A 20,763-nucleotide genomic window follows, 5' to 3' on the forward strand; every position below is an offset into this window, starting at 1 on the left:
ACTAAATGCTAATCACCAAGGGTGCAATTTCACTTCTGAACTCCAGCTCTCTCCTAGATGAAGCCCAGCCCTGAGGACAGATGATTCCAAAGAGTGCTTGCTCTTTGAAACAAGGCTGGGATCCCACCATTCTTAAGTCTGCCAAGACTAACCCAGCAGGCCTTGAATCCTCAAGCAACTTCCTACCCCATCACGTAACATTTACTTCCCATTTCATAATGCTCTGTAACATAAAACCACTGTCTGACGAGTTGCAGCAGATACTTTTCTAAACCCTTCTTTCCCCCGGCGTTTTGCAAAGAAGAGTGTCCAAGAAACAGAGTCACATGCCTAAGGAAGTCAAGAAACTCTAAGACAACTGCTGGTAATGTGAATACACCCAGATCACATCAGCATGAGCTAGCCAATTAGAAGAATCACAGACACAGATAATGTTGCACACACTCATACTGCTGAATGGTTTTAGCAACACTGATGCATTAAAAAAATTAGTGATTGTTTCAATTCTATTTTCTTTATTGAGCCCAGCCCAAAGAGCTATAGATAGAAAGTAGGACAAACTGAAGAGAATGAGGCAAGAACAAGCCAAAACTTAAATGAAAGAGCCTAAAGGTGTTTGAGATCTTTGTATGGATAAACACAGATCACTGTTCTGCCTTTTGAAGGAATTCTTCAGACTGTGAAAAGGAAAGCCTTACCAAGAAATAGCGGCGATACGTTCATTCCCAGGAAATCTACAGATGCTGGCATCTGTGATAGGGCTCTACACAAGTTCCACTATCTCCTACCTAAGTTAATGACTTCACTGAAGTTATTTTTCCAAACTTAACTGAACTTATATTTTCCACATGTGTTCGTTCTTCAGGGTCAGGATCATTGCTCACCTTTGAAACATTTAATAGAGATGATCTGAAAAGCTTTGTTCAGTATTACAAGCCCTTCACTGCACTGCAAGTGTCTGATGTACAGCTACTGCTCTGACAAAAGAAGTTGTGAAATATAATTATAAGACATAGATGCATGTTCCAGGTCAACTTCACTCAAAAGTGAAGAAAACCTCAAGAGCTTCAGTAACTTGTTCGAGCATAGAGGATATCCTGAAAAGCCCCTTAGTGAACCAATATATGATAAAGACACTAACTTGAGGAACCAGAAGACACAGACAGATGTTCTTTTTTGATTGCTGTACGCTGTATCTATATTACAAGATATTTTAATTTTCTTCTCAGAGCTAAAATTAATATTCTAAAAATGTGGCAATCCAATGCTGCCAGGCATAGAAAGATCAGCCTAGCAGCAAAATCTGAAACAGGAGCAGTCAAAGTAGTCATTAAAGTATTTAAGAAGACTTGTCAGAGGTTGCTCAAATCCAGAAGGCAACACACAACAGGAAGACCTTTGCTCCTACTTAAATGCAACCAAACTAAGTTTGGCAGACAGCTACAACAAGCTGGAATATCTGAGGGGTTGCAAGCAGTAGCTAATGCCACAGTACTCCTCCAGGAAATTCTTCACTGAGAGGAAATCAAGGAAAGACCAGCAGAAGTATCATCCAGTTAGCATTTCACAACAAAATCGCAATAATGAAGACAGAAATGTGGTTTGAGTTTTCAGGTTGGTGTTGAAGACCTGGGACTAAAAATAATGAACATTTGACCTCTTTGGAAAAATGGATATCTCCTTTTGTATCCCCCAGTTTCACTTGTTTCAGTCACCTCAATTCAATCATTCTGAAAAAACTCTTCAAATCAATGCCAAGTGTTCATTTTTACAATACTATTAGAGTATTACTACCTTAAATACACTATTATCCATAGACAACATATTACCATCAGTAGCAATCACGCACAGCTTTAATTCTTTCAGTAAGACCCCATTCCACAAAAGCCTTAAATTTCTTTGACTAGAAATCACTTTTTAGTTACACTGTGCTTTTAACAATCTTACTACTAGAAAAAAAGCTTATTAAATCACCTTTAACGGCCAAAAAGCAATCACAACAGATGTTTGGCCTAAATAAAACATTGCTTTTACAGGTCAGGCTTTGAACATGCATTCATGTGCACAAAATTTTATTTCAGTACTACAAAGGGAACCTGTAAAGGAAAATGCAGTAATATACAGTACCTACACTTAGCAAAACATTTGAAATCAATTCTGTTTCTGGAAAGAAAAAAAACAAAAACCAGTAAAGTCTTAAAGCAACGCAGCTCAGTTGGTGATAAGTACATTAGAGAGGAACAATTCAAAACTAACACAAATAACCTTAATGAAAAACTGCAAAAGGATAGATCAGTATTTGCATGAATAACTTGCACTGAATGAAATAGTACAAGAAATATTCCTAGCTGTGATTAGTTTGTTGGTCATATTTGTGGATAGAAACAACAACTAAGGTGGCATTTACCTTAAAAAGCCTGGGGAAAACATCTGCTGGCTGTCCACGGATAACAAACAAACGTGAATTCAGCTTCCGCAGATTGGCATCAAGATCCTCGAGACATTGAAGCAGGAATCTGCAAGAATTTAAAAGAACATTTATTTTCTGAGGCAAACCAGACAATTTTACAATAGCAAAACGTAACTAAGAAGAATAATCAACAACAATTATCAGACCTTGAAGACTTGGTGCATATTTTAGTGCTGCATGCATGGTCACATCCTAATTACACTTGGCTTACAGTGGTATTATACCATGTAATATCTTCCACAATACATAATTCATAAAACCAAACCGCATTGTCATTTCAGTTTTCCCCTCAATGTTATTCAGCTCTGGAATGAACTAAAACACACTCTAGTCTTAACTAAAACTACAAGTCTCTTGTCATTCCAAAGACAGAAAAACACCTACAGTACAGAAAAAACACCAACGAACAAAGAGATAATCAGCTGTTGGCACACTGCTACTAAACGTAACCCAAGCCCTTCTTACAACACTGAACTGTTACTAAAAGCAGCATACCAGGAGTACACAGTCATGACTATCCCTCTGCCCTTCATTTATAGAAACAGCCCTCTATATAACATATGCATCTTGGCTGTAACTTCACCAAATTATTCAATAAGCAAATTAGCACATCAGGCAAAAAAAAAAAAAGGGGGGGGGGAAGAATGGGGCACTGCAAATCTGCAAGTGTTTAAGGGAAACAGGTAGCTACACAAAGAATGTTGAGACAGGCTCACATGTGCAAAAATTTATTAGTAGATACAATAACTATAATAATTCCAATGGTGAAAGTGGTTTGGGGAAGAAATAAAAACAAAAGGAAAGAGGAAAAAAAAGAACTCTGCCTTGCAGCCAGATGGAAAGAAAAGTGCTGGAGGTCCCCAGATGAGTGCCCTTCCCCTGGACTCTCTCCAGTCCAACAAGTGGCTCCTCCATAATATTTTTCTCATGGTCAGCAGGTTGAGGGAGGTGATCCTCTCCCTTTACTCTGCACTGGAGAGGCCACATCTGGAGTGTTGAGTCCAGTTTTGGGCTCCCTAGCCCAAGAAAGACCAGAAACTACTGGGGAGGCTCTGGTGGAGGACTACAAAGATGGTGAGGGGACTGCAGCATACATCTTACAAGGAAGGGCTAAGAAAGTTGGGCCTGTGTAGTCTGGAGGAAATTACTGAGAGGGGATCTTATCAATTCATACAGGTATCTTAAACACAGTGTCAAGAAGACAGGGCCAGACTCTTTTCAGCGATGCTCAGCAATAAGACAAGGGGCAACAGGCACAAAATGAAACAGGAAACTGCATCTGAATATAAGGAAAAACTTTTTTGAGGGTAACAGAAGACTGAAATAGACTGCCCAGAGAGGTTGCAGTCTCCTTTCCTGGATATATTCAAAGCCCATCTGGACATGATCCTGTGCAACCTGCTCCAGGTGAACCTGCTTTAGCAGGGACAGCTGGACTAGCTGATCTCCAGCAGTCCCTTCCTACCCCAACCATTCTGTAATTCTGTACTAACAACACACATTTCACCAGGAGCTGCTCAAGCCCTCTCAGCCATTCCTCCTTACCATGCTGCTGGCACTCAGCAGAGCACATGCTGATCATGGCAACTGCTGAGTCGGCACCTGCTGATCACTAATTTCTGCGCTCACACATTATTGCATCCCCTGCCATAAACACAGGTTACACCCAAAGGGGGCAAAAAAAAGAGGCAATTCCCACACTGCAGTCCATTACTCCTGAGAAAGGCTGCTGTAATGACACTGCAGGTGCAAGGCCACAGCGATAACACCTCTAGAACAACTGCCTGAGAGCGAGGCAGGGGAAGCAGTGCCACGACAGCTGGAAACTGCGCCTGCTGAGAAGTAGCACAGCTACCACAGAAGGACACGAGCGCCTCCGCAAGTACCCACCGTGTTATGAAGACAGAAGCACTGAGCAACCAGGTTTACAAAAATCAGGAGTTCATATGCATGTAAATTTTGAAGACAAATCCTAAAAGCTAACCAGATACAGTGAAAATGCTATGCCTTCTGGGAGGGATATAGCATACATGATTGCTGTAAACCTGCTAATATCCATTTTCTAAGTATTTAGCAATACGTAAGTGATGTCTATCTAACACACATTGCTTCCAACTTTACATGGGGAAAAAACTTAAAAATAATATCTGAAAGGTTGGGAGGAACCTCCCCTGGTTGCTATTAAATACATAAAATGTGTGGCTCACTTGACCTGAAAGAATAAGAACAAGCCTGTTGGCAGCCAGCATAAAAGAATAGAATGGCCTCTTGGCTGGCAAACTATGTTTAGATGTTTAATGACTGGAACAAACCAGAAATGCCTAATTTTTCTCACTTTGCTCAGTTTTGTTTTGAAAAAACTCTGCGGTAGCTAGAAAAGAAGAAGAAGAAACTTTTCTATACTCAGTTAGAAACCATGCAGGAGTTATTTTAAGAATCAGATGAGGGTTGCATATGCTTCTATCAGAGAGAACTTGAGCTCCATGTCCCCAGGACAAAGTCAATTCTATTTGGAGTCTGAAAATTACAGCTTCATTTTCTCACATTTTTTTAAACCTGGAATGACAGACACTATTCATTAGTCTTATCCATGTGAATCACACTTTCAAGGAGCATGTGCATTCACATATACTTCACAAATCACTAGGAAGACAAACTGCAATACTGTCCTGGATACCTTTGGAATAATCCAGGGGGTCAGGTGGTTTTTGGGGTTTTTTTTTGTTTGTTTTGGGTTTTTTTGGGGGGGGGGTTTGTTTGGTTTTTTTGTGGTTTGGTTGTATGGAGTTTTGTTGTTGTGACACTGGCTTGTTTGTTGTCTAAACTCATCTCACATAGTAGAGGGAAAGGTTATGGAAAGAAACTGGTGACATAAAACATTCATAACTATTCCTGTATTTCAGGAAACTTGATTTTTTTCCTATTGGCATTTCAGTTCCCTCTATTTTCTCAGTCTCTTTTCTTCCTACCTGACTGATCACAACATGTAACTTCTAGTCTGGGCTTGGAACAAAATCCTATTCAAGAAGATAACATGCACTGACCCAGTCTCCAATTCACATCCAAGATCCCTAAACTTGCCCTTAATACTGTTTAATCTGTATTTGTTCGTTCCCCAAATCCCCTCTATTATCTCTCTTATCTCTCACCACACTCCAGCATTTCAATCTCCATAAAACTCTTTCAGGTACTTAACAAAAATAACAGTATATACTCAAACTGTTAAATATATGTAGGAAGAAAGCAGGAGGGTGGCCAGGGGACACACACACTCCCCCTTACCTCAATAAAAACCAGAACAAATTAAACACAGTCCAACCACAGCTTGTGTTGCAAGACTCACAGAAAGTGCATTGTTCAAAAATAACAGACCAAATCAAACTCTAGGGACCTTACAATACTTAGAGTAATAGCAATGCAAAAGAATACTGCTTTTGACTTCCAGAACACACACTCAGCTCACAGGTACTCAGAAGAAGCATGCCATTTGTTTATCATATTTGATTCTTTCAGCTGAACCAAATGTGTTTTAACAAAATGTGATGCAAATAATTACTCACCTCTTTTGTTTTCATCCACTGTATTTATGGTATACTACATCTAAAGGCATTTTTTTCATTAAAGTGTTAATAGAAGTTGTCTAACATAAAAGCCTTTACACAGATTTATAGAATCACAAAATAGTTTGGGTTGGAAGGGACTTTTGAAGGTCATCTAGTCCAATCTCCCCTGCAAAAAGCCTTGCTCAATTAAATATGAACCTTCTTAAATAATCACTTTTAAAAACACACCTTACCAAGAAACATAATAATCTAATCAACTACTTGTCATAAACAAAGTTTTCACCTCCTCTTTTTCTCATTAGTCGCCTAAAACTTGCAGAAGTAGCACAGCATCTTTAACTGAATGCAAAATTACTTGACCTTTCTCTCTGAAAAGATCCACCAAAATGCTCACAAACACATTCCTCTCACAGGAATGGTAAATTAGTCTATGAATTGAAAATGAATATGAAACCTCCATCTCATAGAATGTATTTCTTTTCAGTAAATGAGCTCTAGAGGCAAAGTTTCTTCATAGCAGCTATGAAGTAAGAGCTACTAGGGTTAAACTCTACTATATACCAGACTCTGGCAATGAAAAGATATTTAACTCTCCCCTTACAATAACAGGTCACATTTCTGAGTCTGCAATCTAAACTAACTTCTATCCCTCAACAGTCAATGGGAAAGCACTTTCTTTTGCACTTTGAATGAATTATATGAGCTAAAAACTTCATTAAGAGACACAAAAAGGATGCCCAGATACTCTAATCTGATAAAAATTATCAGCCCGGTTTTCTGTATCTAGTGTCAAACATCCCTTAGGCAAACCAGAAGGAAATGTTCACTAATGATTTCACACTAGCAAATGATGTGAGATACATGCATAACTGACATGATACAGGGAGGCAGAAAAGAGTTACGTATTTTAACATGGAGAAGATACTGATGTAAAGCATCCCTGTCTGCAAGCAACATTCTTAGAGAGCATTACACACATTTTGCCAGAGACATCTAATTATGATCTTCAGAACTTTCACAAAAGCTGCTGAAGACTTCATTCTTTAAAAGACATGCACATAAAATCTTAGCAATTGACTCCAAGAAACTCCACAAACCTTCCTTGCTGTCAATAATACAAGGTATGCTTGGGGTCTAAAATAGAAATTAATTGCTAGAAACTGGCAATAATTGCATAATACAGCTCATAATTTCAGCTACCAGGCAACTGAAAGAAACTGATACCATCAAAGTAGCTATTCAAAAACTTCAATAAGTAATTGTCAACACAATTAACCATTAACAAAATGACCTAAAGCAAGCACTACATTACGCAATGCTCCTGGCTCGGCATTATTAACATGATTAAAGACTATACAGGGAAGAAGTCAGAAGCAGCCTGTTAGAAAGGTAACAATTTTATTTAGGGAGGAGACCTGCAAGAAGGATACCTATAGACACACTATTTAAGGCTACCCTTAAGTCTTGTTTGAGGTTATTTTTAGGAGTAATAAACACTCAGAAACCACAATCACATATAAGCATCCTTGCCAGTACAAAATGAGGGCAGTTACTGGGAACTGAGGAGACTTAAAATGCAGTGACTTCTCTTGCAGCTGCTATTCACATCTGAAAATGCTAGTGAGCTAAACCATTAAGAGTAAGTTTTCTAAACTAATCCAGATTCTGAATTTGACCATTAGCAGGAGGGTTAGACTGCCCAGACACACAAAACACAGGAATTTAGCTAGCCTTTCTCATTCTGAGAGGAACTTTAAGAATTTGAGTGAAAAGGAACAGTGCTAAAACTTGTTCTGTTCCTAAGTTTAATACTTTTTACCCACAACTGGTCAACTTCCAGCAACCCATCCAAACTTGTGTTTAACCTCTCTTTTTAAATACCTTTTATCTATCCACTAGTCCTCACACCAATCCATTGATTTCCATCAATAGAAAAGCTCTGTCAAACAAGAGACTCATGTTGTTATGGGTATTTGATTGCTCCCCAGACTTTGTCTATCAGAATTATTTTAGGCAGCCTAATATCTGCTAGCTTTATTACCCTGTTCAGTTGTTTTCTCCAACAATGCTATCAGATACTCCTCCTTCATCTTTCAGAGTTTAGTAGAGCTGGATTCAAGAAAAAGGTTTAACAACAACCCCATTTTACTAGAGAGAGTACAATTTACAGCATTAGACCCTAATGTATTAATCACACAAATCATGTACCATTTCTTTCTCTTCAGAGAGAAAGCAAGAGCACTTTTCTTTCACACATACTTTGCCATATGTCTGATTAGGTTATAAGGAGATTTCAGTAAAAGGCAAATATACGCCTCATATTAATTTCAACAGTAATCACAATGCGAATACCAAATCAAAAACCAAACCAGAGTATGAGGCACTGAGAAGTATCTCAAATTTGATGTCCCTTTATACAAATATGCAGTATTTTACCAGTATATTTTCCTGTTTGATTGTCACCAACCACTGTGTCTTACTGCAAGCAGTATATTCTTATGAAACTGTAAGACGATTAAGCTCAGACAGGATTTAAGTGTTATGTACACTCCACAGCATCCTTTGGCAGCCAGCCACAGTAGTATTTTCCTGTTACCAAATCAAGGTCACAGAGACATCCCTTATTGTACCACATTGTTTCAACGACTCTCACATCCAACTTCCACATCCTAAAGTGGTATACAATAATACATTTCGTAAAGGTATTATCCTTTGAACTTATACACAAGAGCAGGAAAAAACTCTAGATACTGAAGTGAAGTAGCTGTGGGAGTTAACTAATCTCCTGCAAGGTTGCTCTACAGTCAATGAAGAAAAAACAGCTCCTTTAGAGAGCAATTCAGGACTACAGCATCTTTCATAACTTAGTATAGCTGATCCACTTGCAAAAACAAAACCAAACACTGACCATGATGTGTGTTACTTGGCTTTTTTTCCCCTAATATTTACTACTGTTATAATCTTCAAGCCAAAGCAGAGCTGTGACAGAGGACAAATGCAAGATACATCCAAGCCCATGTACAGCTGTAAAAGAGGTTCCTGGGGGCGGAAAAAAAGCAATTCTTTGAAAACAGATGAAAGGGCTTTGAATAATAATCAAGAGAAAACCATGTTTAAAATTTAATCTCGCCAAGCTGGGTCCTTTTGGGTGCATCTTCTTTGACACTAAGGAAAAAAGACTATTTCAGATATGGAGTGAGAACAGAACATCAACCACAGCAAGCAGTACTGCTCTATTAGGAACAACAAACTTATTTGAATTAAATCTATCTCACACTGGGCAAAAAGCTGGCATTTCCTTACATACCATCCCTCATTAATTTCTTTCCAGCTGAACTAACTTTTCAGGTTAGCATTCCCCAAAGAAAGGAAACACACAATTTTTTTGTCCTATTCAGAAGACATTCATAATCCCCCAAAGATGATGGAAGCAGGGTAATAGGCAGGATTACAACCTTGAACTTTTGGAGATCTACTTTTGGCTGCTTCAAGGACCTACTTAGAGGAATCCCATGGGTTAAGTCTCCAGAAGGTAGAGGGGTCCAAGGGTGCTAGTTAATATTTAAGCATCATTTCTCCCAAGCTAAGGACCAGTGCATCCCTATTAGTAAGAAACACATTTTAAGAGTCAGAAGACCTGTATGGATAAGCAAGGAGCTTCTGACAAAACTGAAACAGAAGAAGAATGTTTATGGAATATGGAAAACAGGACAGGCCACTTGGGAGAAATAAAGGCATGTTATCAGATTATGCAGGGATATGACAAAGAATGGTAAAGTCCATTTGGAATGGAATCTAGCAAGGGATGTCAAGAATGACAAGGACTTCTTTCCTACCTTTTGCTACAAGTAGCAAAAGGAAGACTAGGGAAACATGGGCTCAACTGCTGAATCAAATGGGTGCCCTGGTGACAAAGCATGCAGAGAAGGCACAGTTACTGAATGCTTTCTTTGCTCAATCTTTATTGCTAAAGCCAGACTCCAGGAATCCCTGAGCAGGGAAGCAAGAGCGAAAGTCTGGGAAAAGGAAGATTTTCCTTTGATCAAGGAGGATCAGATTAGACATCCTTCAGTCAAGCTTGACATCCAGAAATCCATAGATCCCAATGAGGCGCATCCTTCAGTCAAGCTTGACATCCAGAAATCCATAGATCCCAATGAGGTGCACCCATGAGTGCTGAGGGAGCTGGCAGATGTTATTGTTAAACCATCATCCACTCTCCATCATCTTTGAAAGGTCATGGAGAACAGGAGAAGTGCATGAAAGTACCAGTACAGGTTAAATGTTGTCCTGCTGGAAAGTAGCTCTGCAGAGAGGGATCTGTGATTCCTGATGGACAGCAGGTTAAACCAGGAACCAGCAGTGTATCTTTCTGGCCAAGAAGGCCAGTGGTACCCTGGGAAGCATTAGGAAGAGCACTGCCAGGCAGGTCAGGGGAGATGATCTGCACTGGTGAGGCCACATCCGGAATGACATGTCCAGGGTTGTGAGTGGGTATGTTGGGCTCCACTGTTCAAGAAAGACAAGGAGCTCTAGGAGAAGGTCCAGCAGAGGGCTACAAAGTGGATGAGGGGACTGGAGCATCTCTTTAATGAGCAAAGGCTGAAAGAGCCCAGCCTGTGCAGTCCGGAGAAGAAATGACTGAGAGGGAATCTTATCAATGCATACAAATATCTTAAGGATGGTGTCAAAAGGATGGGGCCAGACTCTTTTCAGCCATGCCCAGCGACAGAATAAGGGACGATGGGCAGAAACTAGAATACAGGAAGCTCCATCTGAATATGAAGAAAAACATCTTTACTGTGGGAGTGACAGATCACTAGAAAAGGCCCCAGAGCAGTTGCAGTCCCCATCCCCGGAGATACTCAAAATCTACCTGGACACATCCTGTGCAATCTCCTCTGGGTGAATCTGCCTTAGGGGAGGGGTTAGACCTGATGACCTCCAAAGTCCCCCCCCACCCATTTTGTGATTCCGTGAAATAGCACTATGAAGTTGGTTCCTATTTTGTGAGTCATACTTAACAGCGTATTTAGCAGGTGTATTTAGCTTCTATGAAGTCTGGATCTTAACTTCATATTCAAAGGGCACCCATTACTCACCTAAATTATTCCCACATAACTTGAACATCTCAAATTACTTCATGCTACAAAGGCCAGTCTGCTGGTGATAGAAGACTAACAGGCTCACAGCTTCCTAAATCTCTTAGTGTCTTCTGTTCTTTAATGTAGATATTCTGTGTTTATTTTTTTCTAATCCTCTAATTCCAATCTAATAAATCAAAGTATTTGTTATTTGACTTCCATTTTTTATGCCTGTTCTCTCCAGAGAGAAACTACTTGGATCCATAAAGGAAAACCAAGAGCAAACAAATTGTACTGGAGACAACTGGGGAAATATTACCTAGAAGCAAATTACAAAATTAGAGTTACTTGAGAGTACAGACATGGTCATACATAAATTTAAACCACCTTATTCTCATGTATTCAAGTTCTCTTATTTAAATTAGCATCTCTTAAGGCTTGATGTAATTAAATGTGAGCTGGCCTGCTTTATAAAATATTTCAGCCACGTTATTTTCAGCAATCTAAGCTGTCCATGAGAAAGTAACAGCTAAGGCTCATTTAAAAAGAACAAGCACAGTAAGAGCACTCCATCAAGATAAGTCTTGCAATCTGATTCTAAAGGACAGATTTTATACGGCCCTTCCTTTAATAAAACCTTCTTCCTCTCCTTAAATTAAAGTGACCTCTTTAAGGTTACAATTAGTGCTAGTAAAATTTTGCAGTTTTATGTTTCCTAGAAATAAAACACTGGCTTAAAAAATATATTTCTCAACTATACTGGATAAATTGCAAGTCCTTAACATACAATTCCATCATGTCTGGCTTCCCATATCTCAAAAATCTATTAAACAAATAGAAGAGAATTAGGGATAGAGCTGAAATCCTTTAGCAAGCACAGAAACTGGTAGAAAGTTTGGAAAATGGAAAAAAAAAACCATCCTGAAGCTACTCCTGGAAATCTTAATTAAAATTTACTGGTGCTCACCTTATGGTGGTCAGACTTTCAGCATTGTCTTAACTTACCATTGCTACTATTATGAATCAAAATGCTAAAATTTTCTGAACCAGTCTTTCAAACCTGAAATTAGTCATTTATAGCTGAATACAAGGTTAACTTGATGAAAATGTATTCAGGGTTTTGAGCAATAATGATGAAGAAAAAAAAACTATTTACACCCCCCCAAACAAATAACTGAAACACATATTTGTTTATCAAGCTGCATGAATCCTGAAAACCTCCACTTTGTCCTCAACTATCTCAGCATGTGGGCAGACTAGTGGAGGTAAATCTTCAACTCATGCTGCAGAGGCTGATGTAGGAGATGATGCAGGAAATGCAAAGAGCTCAGTAAGTCCTGGAAAACAGAACTGAAGTATAGCTCAAGCCACAATAGATTAAATAATCCAAATAACGTCTGGATAAATGTGCTATCTTCATCTGCCACAACTTCAGCAGCTCTCTGCAATACTGAAGGTCAGGACCAACAGAAGGTACATCACTTGAAGTAACTAAACTGATCTTAAAAAGTTATATAGGACAGTTAAGTAGAAAATTCTGATAACTAGGGAGTAATACTCAGTCACCTCTGCCCAAGTCATAGTAGTTTAAAGATTTTATGAAGAATTAAACTTACAGTAACAACTGTACTTCTACACTTTCCCCGTCTACCCCATTCCTTTTAGAAAACAGGAGTGGATTTCCAAAATTCACTTCCTAAACACCAGCGACAGCTTTTTTTATTACTTCGTTGAAAGAATAAAGGTAGACAATTGGAAAACACCTGTTTATACAGAATCGCTGTACTTTCTTTCCAGTTTGCTTGTCTGAGGATTAGAATTAATAGCAAAAGAGAAGACTCAGACAACAACACTGCCAATTTAAAAAAAAAAGGAAAAGAAAGAAAAAGGGGCAGGCACCAAGTCCACCTTCCTGAATGTGGATAAACCTTGTTGGAGAAAAGTGGTTAGTATAAGAGCAGTTGAATATCAAGAGAAACTATGAGCATTCCAGAAAAGTGATATACATAGAATTATAGAATATCCTGAGTTGGAAGGGGCCCAGAAGGACCAATGAGTCCAACTCCTGGCCCTGCACAGGACAACCCCAAGAATCACACCACGTGCCTGACAGTGTTGTCCAAATACTTCTTGAACTCCATCAGGCTTGGTGCTGTGACCACTTCCCTGGAGAGCCTGTTCCAGTGCTCAAGAAAGATTTTATCTTTTCCAAGAAAAAGGTGGTTCTCTAGTTTGTTTGTTTTGTTTTAACTCTAAAGTTATTTCTACAGACAATATTTATAGGGGAAGATTTGTAGGCTCTGAACTCTGGAAACATAATCAGCAATGATAGGTATTATTGTTATGCAGAACCTTCAGGCAAAAAAAAAGCTGTTCCCCATTAGAGGTCACCCCGAACAGAAACAAACCTTATTTACTTTAATCCTCCTATATTCAACATCAGGGGGCAAGACCACGGGGGCGGGAGGCGGAGGGGAAGGAGGAGGGCAGGAGGAGTCCACAAAGCCTGCAGCTTCCACTGTTACATATCTCCTAACCTGATCATTTCCTTATAGCACTTTCAAGAAGAACATTTCAATATGAATCAACAAAAATAGTTTCGTAAAGTAGGTCGTTGCTGCAGCAACCGGGCGGCTGTTTGGACTACTCCCTGCCACAATGACCTACTTTTCCAGTTATATGTAACCGTTGTAGCAAGATCCGAACACTCCTTCCCTACGGAGCCGCTCCGAGAGGATTCCTGTACCACAGCTGAACTTTATTCCTAACAGGGACAGAGAAAGGCTTCATTTGAGCAGGTACAAGCAGCGGGTCGGTTCGGCTCTTCCTCTGTGTCATATTCAGAAGTGTCGGTGGCTAAAGGTTACATGAAACCCAATATGTGCCGGAGCTCAGAAAGTGCCACGGCAGCGCTCAGAGCCGGAGGAGCTGATAAAGAATGGAAGGGGAAGGTGTGAAAAGGAACAGGCGTTCGTGAACAGCGTGTCCCCTGCCAGACTCAACAGCTGGCACCAAACGCCGGCACAAACAGGCTGTTCCTGTACCACCATCCAAGCACAAGCTAATGGACACCATCCTTTATTACAGGTCTAAATAACATTAAATCTGCACAAAAGAAAAACCCTGGTGAATGGCAGGTAAAGCTCACATGTTTTTAAACCCTATTTAACCCTGCATGCACTGGAGAGGGGAGACACAAAGGTACCACAAAGGAAGAAGCGCTGACAATTACATAATTCCCTGTTTTTTGTTGCTGTTTAAACCAGCATTTTTCCTTATGACAAAGGAAAAAATATCACCTCTTAAACTAATGAAGGAAATAATTATCTCTGTAGAAATAAGACTACAAGACTTCAAACATCAATCACACTGACTTGTACTTAGGTATTTTTTGATCAATGTATTCAATCAAGTTCAAAAGCTTTCATTCAAGGTAAAATTAAAGAGACAAGCACAAGAGACAAACATTTCCAAGCAAAAGAAAACTCATTACAAGAAAAGACAAGCTAGGCATTACCATGTAGTACATCATAATTAAAACTCCAGTCAACAGAAAGCTTCTGACAGATAATACAGCTCATATGATGAAAGCAGAAAAACAAAGAACACACAATAAAGCTCTCCAAAGTTTACTTTAGGTATTTTATGATTAAAAGTTTACTTAGGTATTCTTAAAATTTCTTAGTGCAGCAGGAAAAATACTGCAACTGGTGACAATATAGTACTGCAAGTGGAAAAGTTTTTGAAATTTCCCGCACCATTTCATTTGGGAACAAGCCACTTACAATGACATAACTGTTCCTGAAAACCTCATACTCATCAAACAAAATAGTAAAAACAACACCCAAAAAGCCTAAAAATTATTTTTACTTTACCACTGCACTTGACAAGCCATAGAGCAACAACTGCAAAGGTAGGATTCTGGAATAAAGACAGACTAATAGAAGGGGGAAAAAAGTGCAGAATTACAAAAATAAATAGGAGATGCTGCTGCTGAAAGAGCAACCAACACGATTACTAGTAACACTTTTCTGTTTCAAAGTGGGACCTCCAATGCCAAAAATGCAAGCTTTTTCACACTGTCTCCTATGGATACAGTAAAGAATTGGAGTAAAAATTCCTTCAAATGCTGCAAATGCAGCATTGAGGAATTTTGCTTTGACAATGTTTCAGTGTTGGCACTGAAAAAGAGAGGTTGGTGGAATTAAGTTCAAAAGAATGCAAAAAGCCAAATTCTAAATTGTAAAAATAGAAACAGCCACATTGTCCCCCACAAACTCATTATTTTCTTCATGGTTTAGAAGAAAAACACACTACTGCTGAAATAAAGTACTCCTCAACAGTAAATTTATCGGCAACTAACTTACAGAAAGGAATTTCAACCAGTAAAAGAACCCTACTCACTGAAAAGCACCATGGCTATATGATGAAAATTAATTTTACACAGGTGTCCTCAGGTTACAAAAGCCTTGAAATAAAAGAGGGAAATACAAAGCAATTAAAGCAGAACTGTCAATATCACAGCAATTTACAACTTTTTCCTTTGTCATAAACGGAAGAAACTACATACCAGGAAATGTTCAGGTCATACAAATGAAAGAGTATGCTAGAGAAAAAAAAAAATTAAGTTTCTCATAGAGACCTTTAAGGAAACATTCACAGGATTTGGGAGATACTGTACAAGAGCAGTAAACAGCAAACAGTTACACTCTCTAAAAAAACCATGGATAAAGCACAGTAAACTAGACCTGGTCTGTCATCTACTGAAAAGTAATGAAGGAAAGTCACAGGAATTATCCCTAGGCAACGCAAATAAAACAAATAATCCAGATGCCATCCTTGGCTTGATCACCCCCATTAAGACTTAGATGGTTTCAACTTTTTGAGTTCACTAATAGCAAGACTTATAAAGAACAAAACTGAAATGCAACCTCTTCCCCCAAAGACCCTTCTGAAACCTGGATGGCAAAAATTACTATGTAGAATATTTTCTTTTAAATGCATGTCTCAGTTTTGCCTATGTAGTCATACTTCCCCCATGAGACAGGAAAAAGGGAAAAAATATTAGGTAATCTCTGCTAAAAGCCACAATGTTTTCTACAGCTTTAAGACTTCTAGAAAAAAATGAGCTTATTTAGTCTCTAGAACAAAGTGTGAAGGAGAAAGAATGAAAAAAAATCACTTGATGTCACAGGATTTATAGACAGAAAATTTCAAAGCAGAGGAAACTCTATAGAGAACATAGCACGACAACATTTAGTCCATTCTTTAATGAATCCAGTATATTAGAAATCAAGCCACTAACTATTTTCAATGCCAGTTGCTCTATAAAATTCAGTATCGCAATTCTCTGGATACTTCCCCAGTACTTCAGAACTGCACAGATTGTGAAATTGAGATGTTTGCTATGACATTCTGTATCTTCAGTGCACAGCAAAACTGCAACCATTCAGACCATGATCATGTTTTATGAACTATACAAGGCCTGAAATAATGAGCAGCCTATATGAACAAGTTACCTATTTATTTATTTCTCTGTCTGATGCAAATGACCCTCTTATTTCTGTTTTTTCAATCACTTTTTCTCTCTCTCTCAATTGCAGCACAGTTTACCCCTCACCGATAAGATCAGTAGAACACTGGCACTGAGAAACAACAACAAAAAAAAAAAAAAAACCCAAAACAAAACAAAACGAAAAATTATCTGCAAGCACTGAACTCCACAGGTTCCTTACTATAAAAAATAAAGCATTTCCTAGGTCATGGATTTCGTACTTCGGATAGATAACAGAATAACAGATAGAAAAATCCAAGTTTTCCTTAGAAGAATTGTTCCTAAGTAACCTGTACTGTAGATATTTCATCTCCATCACTGAAGAATTAATAACGTATATTCATACTTCACAATTTCTCCATTTGAGCTTACATACAGTTTTTTCAACATTTCTGGTTTTAATTCTGAAGGGATACAGGTTTATGTTCTGAAAGGGTACAAACCTTCAGTGGGAGAATTTTACAGCCTTTACTTTTCATGTCTGTGAAACAGCCACAAACATACAGATGTTAAAGAAGAAATGCATGAGAATGAACAGGAAGGGAAATGCTTTTCTATAAATTAAGAAATGCTATGTAAACTTCTAAAACAGGTCCAGAAAATTTCTCTAGTTTAGTTGTAGGAGGAAGCAATGCATAACACAAAAGCTCAGGTGTACATCACATGCCTGTTAATACAGAAATTAGATATGCAGGACACGTCCTAACCAATGTTCAGTGGAACAAATCCCTTCCATCTCTGATAAAACTGAACAGGTTTTATCTTACTGCAAAAAAAGTTGTTGCACTAGCACTTTTCAAAAAGATTTTAAGCAACAGTTTGACACCTGAATGTACTAGTTTACTTCCAAAACCCGGAGTATTATGAAATTCTTATTTCCTATCCAGGTTTACCAACATTGAATTTTAGCCCTTTCAAATATTAATGTAATTTAAAAATAAATAGTAAAAAAAAAAAATCAAAGTACAGAATTTCCAAAAAAGAGCACATACTTTAAGAAGTTCTGTTCACTGCAGCGCACTTACTGTCTAAACTAATGCTAGCAAAGCTCATGTGTTGGTTTTTATTATCTCCACTGGTAATTGGAATGCACTCCAATTTTTAACTGTTCCAAAAGTATAGGCAGCCATGCGGACTTTGGCCACAGCCATCTCCACTTACACACTTGAAACAGAACACTGAAATATTGACCTGTCCTTTCCAGTCTACCCTTCACCTCCACTGAAGCTTTGTTCCCTTATAAAAAATCATTTACACCCAGGAAACTCCAAAACAGTGAAAGCAAATGCTTTATGGTGACCTGGAAAACAAATGGAGGCTTCAGGGTTAGAAGAACACTGCAATTATAACTCACCTCTTGACCTAGATTGCAAAGAACATGAAAGCCAAAAGTACACAGAAGCACACAAACTAACCTTGCTCCATGTTAAATTAAGAGTTCTGAGAAATCTAAGTGAAATGTATTGCACCAGAATACTATGAAGTTCTTACCCTGGTAATCAAATCCAGTCCTTTCCCAGGGGTAGCCAGAGGTACGGCTATTAAACCTGCTAAAATGTGATAAGCAAATTACTAAGCCCATGGAATACAAAGCTACATACTCCTACACTACTTACACAACCCACTCATGCTCAAGGTGACTTTTGCCTTTTTAGGTCACTATGGGAAGGTCACAAAATTCCCTAAAGCAAAGGGTTTCTTTCAGTATGTAAATTCATAACATCACAGACTTTAGAGTGACTTCTACACTGAAAAAATGGCCGACTTTTCTGGCAGCTTGACCTTCCTCCTATCACAGGTTATATAACTAACCTGAAAACCTGCCAGGCACTGAGACACAGTATGGAAAAGAACCAGTTCTGAAAATAAAGGCTTCCATGCTGTAGATAAACTGTTAGAAACCAAAAAGTTCAGGCAGTGCACAATGATAAGTAGGCTTTTCTGCAATATTTGCATAATATATTTAAAGAGTAGCTTCCATTTGTTGGGATAAAGACATTTTCCCAAACTGGAGGAAAAGATTTTATTGTATTAAAATGTCCAAAAGAGAATGATAATATAAAATAACTTGCTTTGAAGAACAGATGCAAAATTCATTGACACTGTCACATACTGATCAGTTAAGGAAAAAAAAATTCTGAATTCTTGATTGACTAAAAAAAGCTGCTTTCACATTCACCACAGATGGTGTTTGTTGGGGGTTACCACCCTCCCTGTTTATGACCAGATCAGGAAACACTATGAGGTGTGAACAGATTACCTTGCCCTACTCAAATAAAGAATGTGATCTATTGATACTTTTGTAAAATAAAAAGAAAAATAGACTCTTCCCAAGAGAAGGAAGACTAAAAAATCCTATTGACTTGTTTCAGAATCACATTTCTCCCTTAATACTCGAAGTCCACATACTATTACATATCAAGAACACTTGACCCAGATCTTCTCTGGACACGCGCTCAAACCTGGAGATTAGTGATGTAAAACCAGGTGTCTAAAACCTCAGAATTTCTTAACCTGAAGAATTAAAACTCCTTCAAGATCAGCCTTGGAGTCCAGATTGTATAGATGCTCACTGCAGTTTTTCTGGCCTATAGTAATTACTGTGTTGGAAAAACCAACTTACTGAGCACAAATCAATTTGCAGTACTGCCTGCTCCCTCCACACCAACCAGTGCAGTCTTCTTGTCCAATTCAATAATAGTTACTTTACAGAATCTGGTGATACAAGATCATTCACCAAAATAAGGAAACAAGCACAGTGTAATTTCTCAGCTAGCAGGCTTATTTCTCACATTCTGACAGTTTGACAAAAAAGAAATTGCATCTTTTCCCAGCACAGTAAAAAGGCCAATACTTATCAGCAGTATCATTTCAAAGAGCATCAACAAATGGCAAGCCACAGAAGAAAACAATAATCCCCTTCCAAAAAACACCTGGTGGTTACTGCAGACATGAGCAATGCAAGCCAAGAGTGATATGGCCATTGCAATCTGACTCAAATCTATACCGCCACGGAAAGAAATGGTACCTGCCCTTCCCACTCTTTGCCTCTTCACTACTACTACGGTGACCTTTTTGCTGGCACAATCTACCACAGAGCTAATTCCACCAAAACTGGTAATTAATCTCTTTTGGACAGATTGATGAGCTAAACTGGTGCACCACAGGGTTGTGTGCTATCATAAAAGGGCGGAACCAACCCTTTCATCAACAGTGCAGGATTAAACCCATGAGGACATACGTCAGTGTGTTTCAATGACGTACTTTGTAAATCATAGGGCTAGATCATATAACACAAATTATAGAGGGAGTTGCTGAATTGCAGGCACTTTTGGGGTAAAAAATGTTTTTTGTAGAAGAGAACAGGTGAGCAGCCTAGGGGTGTGGCACTGGGGGGATTCTCCAGTCTAACTGCGGGTACCACAGAGTTCCCATCTGAAAATGCAACTTCTGGAAAGAAGCTACAGACTTCTCACAGATTAATCACCCTCAGTTTAGTGGGCTGGGCGAACACAAGTGCTCCAAGTGGCACACTCCACTCTCCAGCTGAAGCCACTTATTGGAGGGTATGCTGGGTTGCACTGGGTTTGCATGGCCACAAGTCAAGGTATCAGGGGGCTGCAAGGGTGGCTTGCTGTGAGAAGCTGCTGGAAGCTTTCCACCTGTCTTTCCAGGCCAATGCCAGACAGCTCCAACACCCACCTGCCACTCACTGGTCAAGGTAACGCCTCTGGTATAATGTATCTGACGGGAGGAAAATGTTACTGCTCAGGAGCCATTGAAGCCAGAGAGGCATGAGAATATGTGAGAGAAACAACTCTGCAAACTCCTAAGTCAGGGAAGAAGTAGGGGGAGGACATGATCCAGGCACCAGAGCAGAGATTCCCCTGCAACCTGTGGTGAAGACCACTGAGAGGAAGGCTGTCCACCTACAGCCCATGAAGGACTGTGGTGGAGAAAATATGAGCGTAAAGAATCCTTCCCCTGAGGAAAAAGCAACAGAGACAACAATTGATGAACTGACCAAAACCTCCATTCCTCAACCCTCTGTGTTCTTTGGAGATAGGAGATTGAAAAAATGGAAGTGAAGTT

General features: G+C 39.0%; 1 protein-coding gene across 2 annotated transcripts in view; it reads right to left on the minus strand.

Moving 5' to 3' along the window:
- The window catches only part of CRY1 (cryptochrome circadian regulator 1), a 39,841-nt gene that overhangs the window by 14,200 nt on the left and 4,878 nt on the right, over positions 1–20,763 (minus strand). For both annotated transcript variants that reach the window (XR_008431228.1, XM_053944176.1), the window contains exon 2: positions 2,408–2,516. Coding sequence is in view for 1 of the 2 variants with exons in the window: in XM_053944176.1 (XP_053800151.1) it covers positions 2,408–2,516 (109 nt within the window). In the remaining variant the exon portion in view is untranslated. The remainder of the gene's footprint in view (positions 1–2,407; positions 2,517–20,763) is intronic.

Source organism: Vidua chalybeata, chromosome 5, assembly GCF_026979565.1.
Source record: "Vidua chalybeata isolate OUT-0048 chromosome 5, bVidCha1 merged haplotype, whole genome shotgun sequence".
Classification (NCBI taxonomy): domain Eukaryota; kingdom Metazoa; phylum Chordata; class Aves; order Passeriformes; family Viduidae; genus Vidua; species Vidua chalybeata.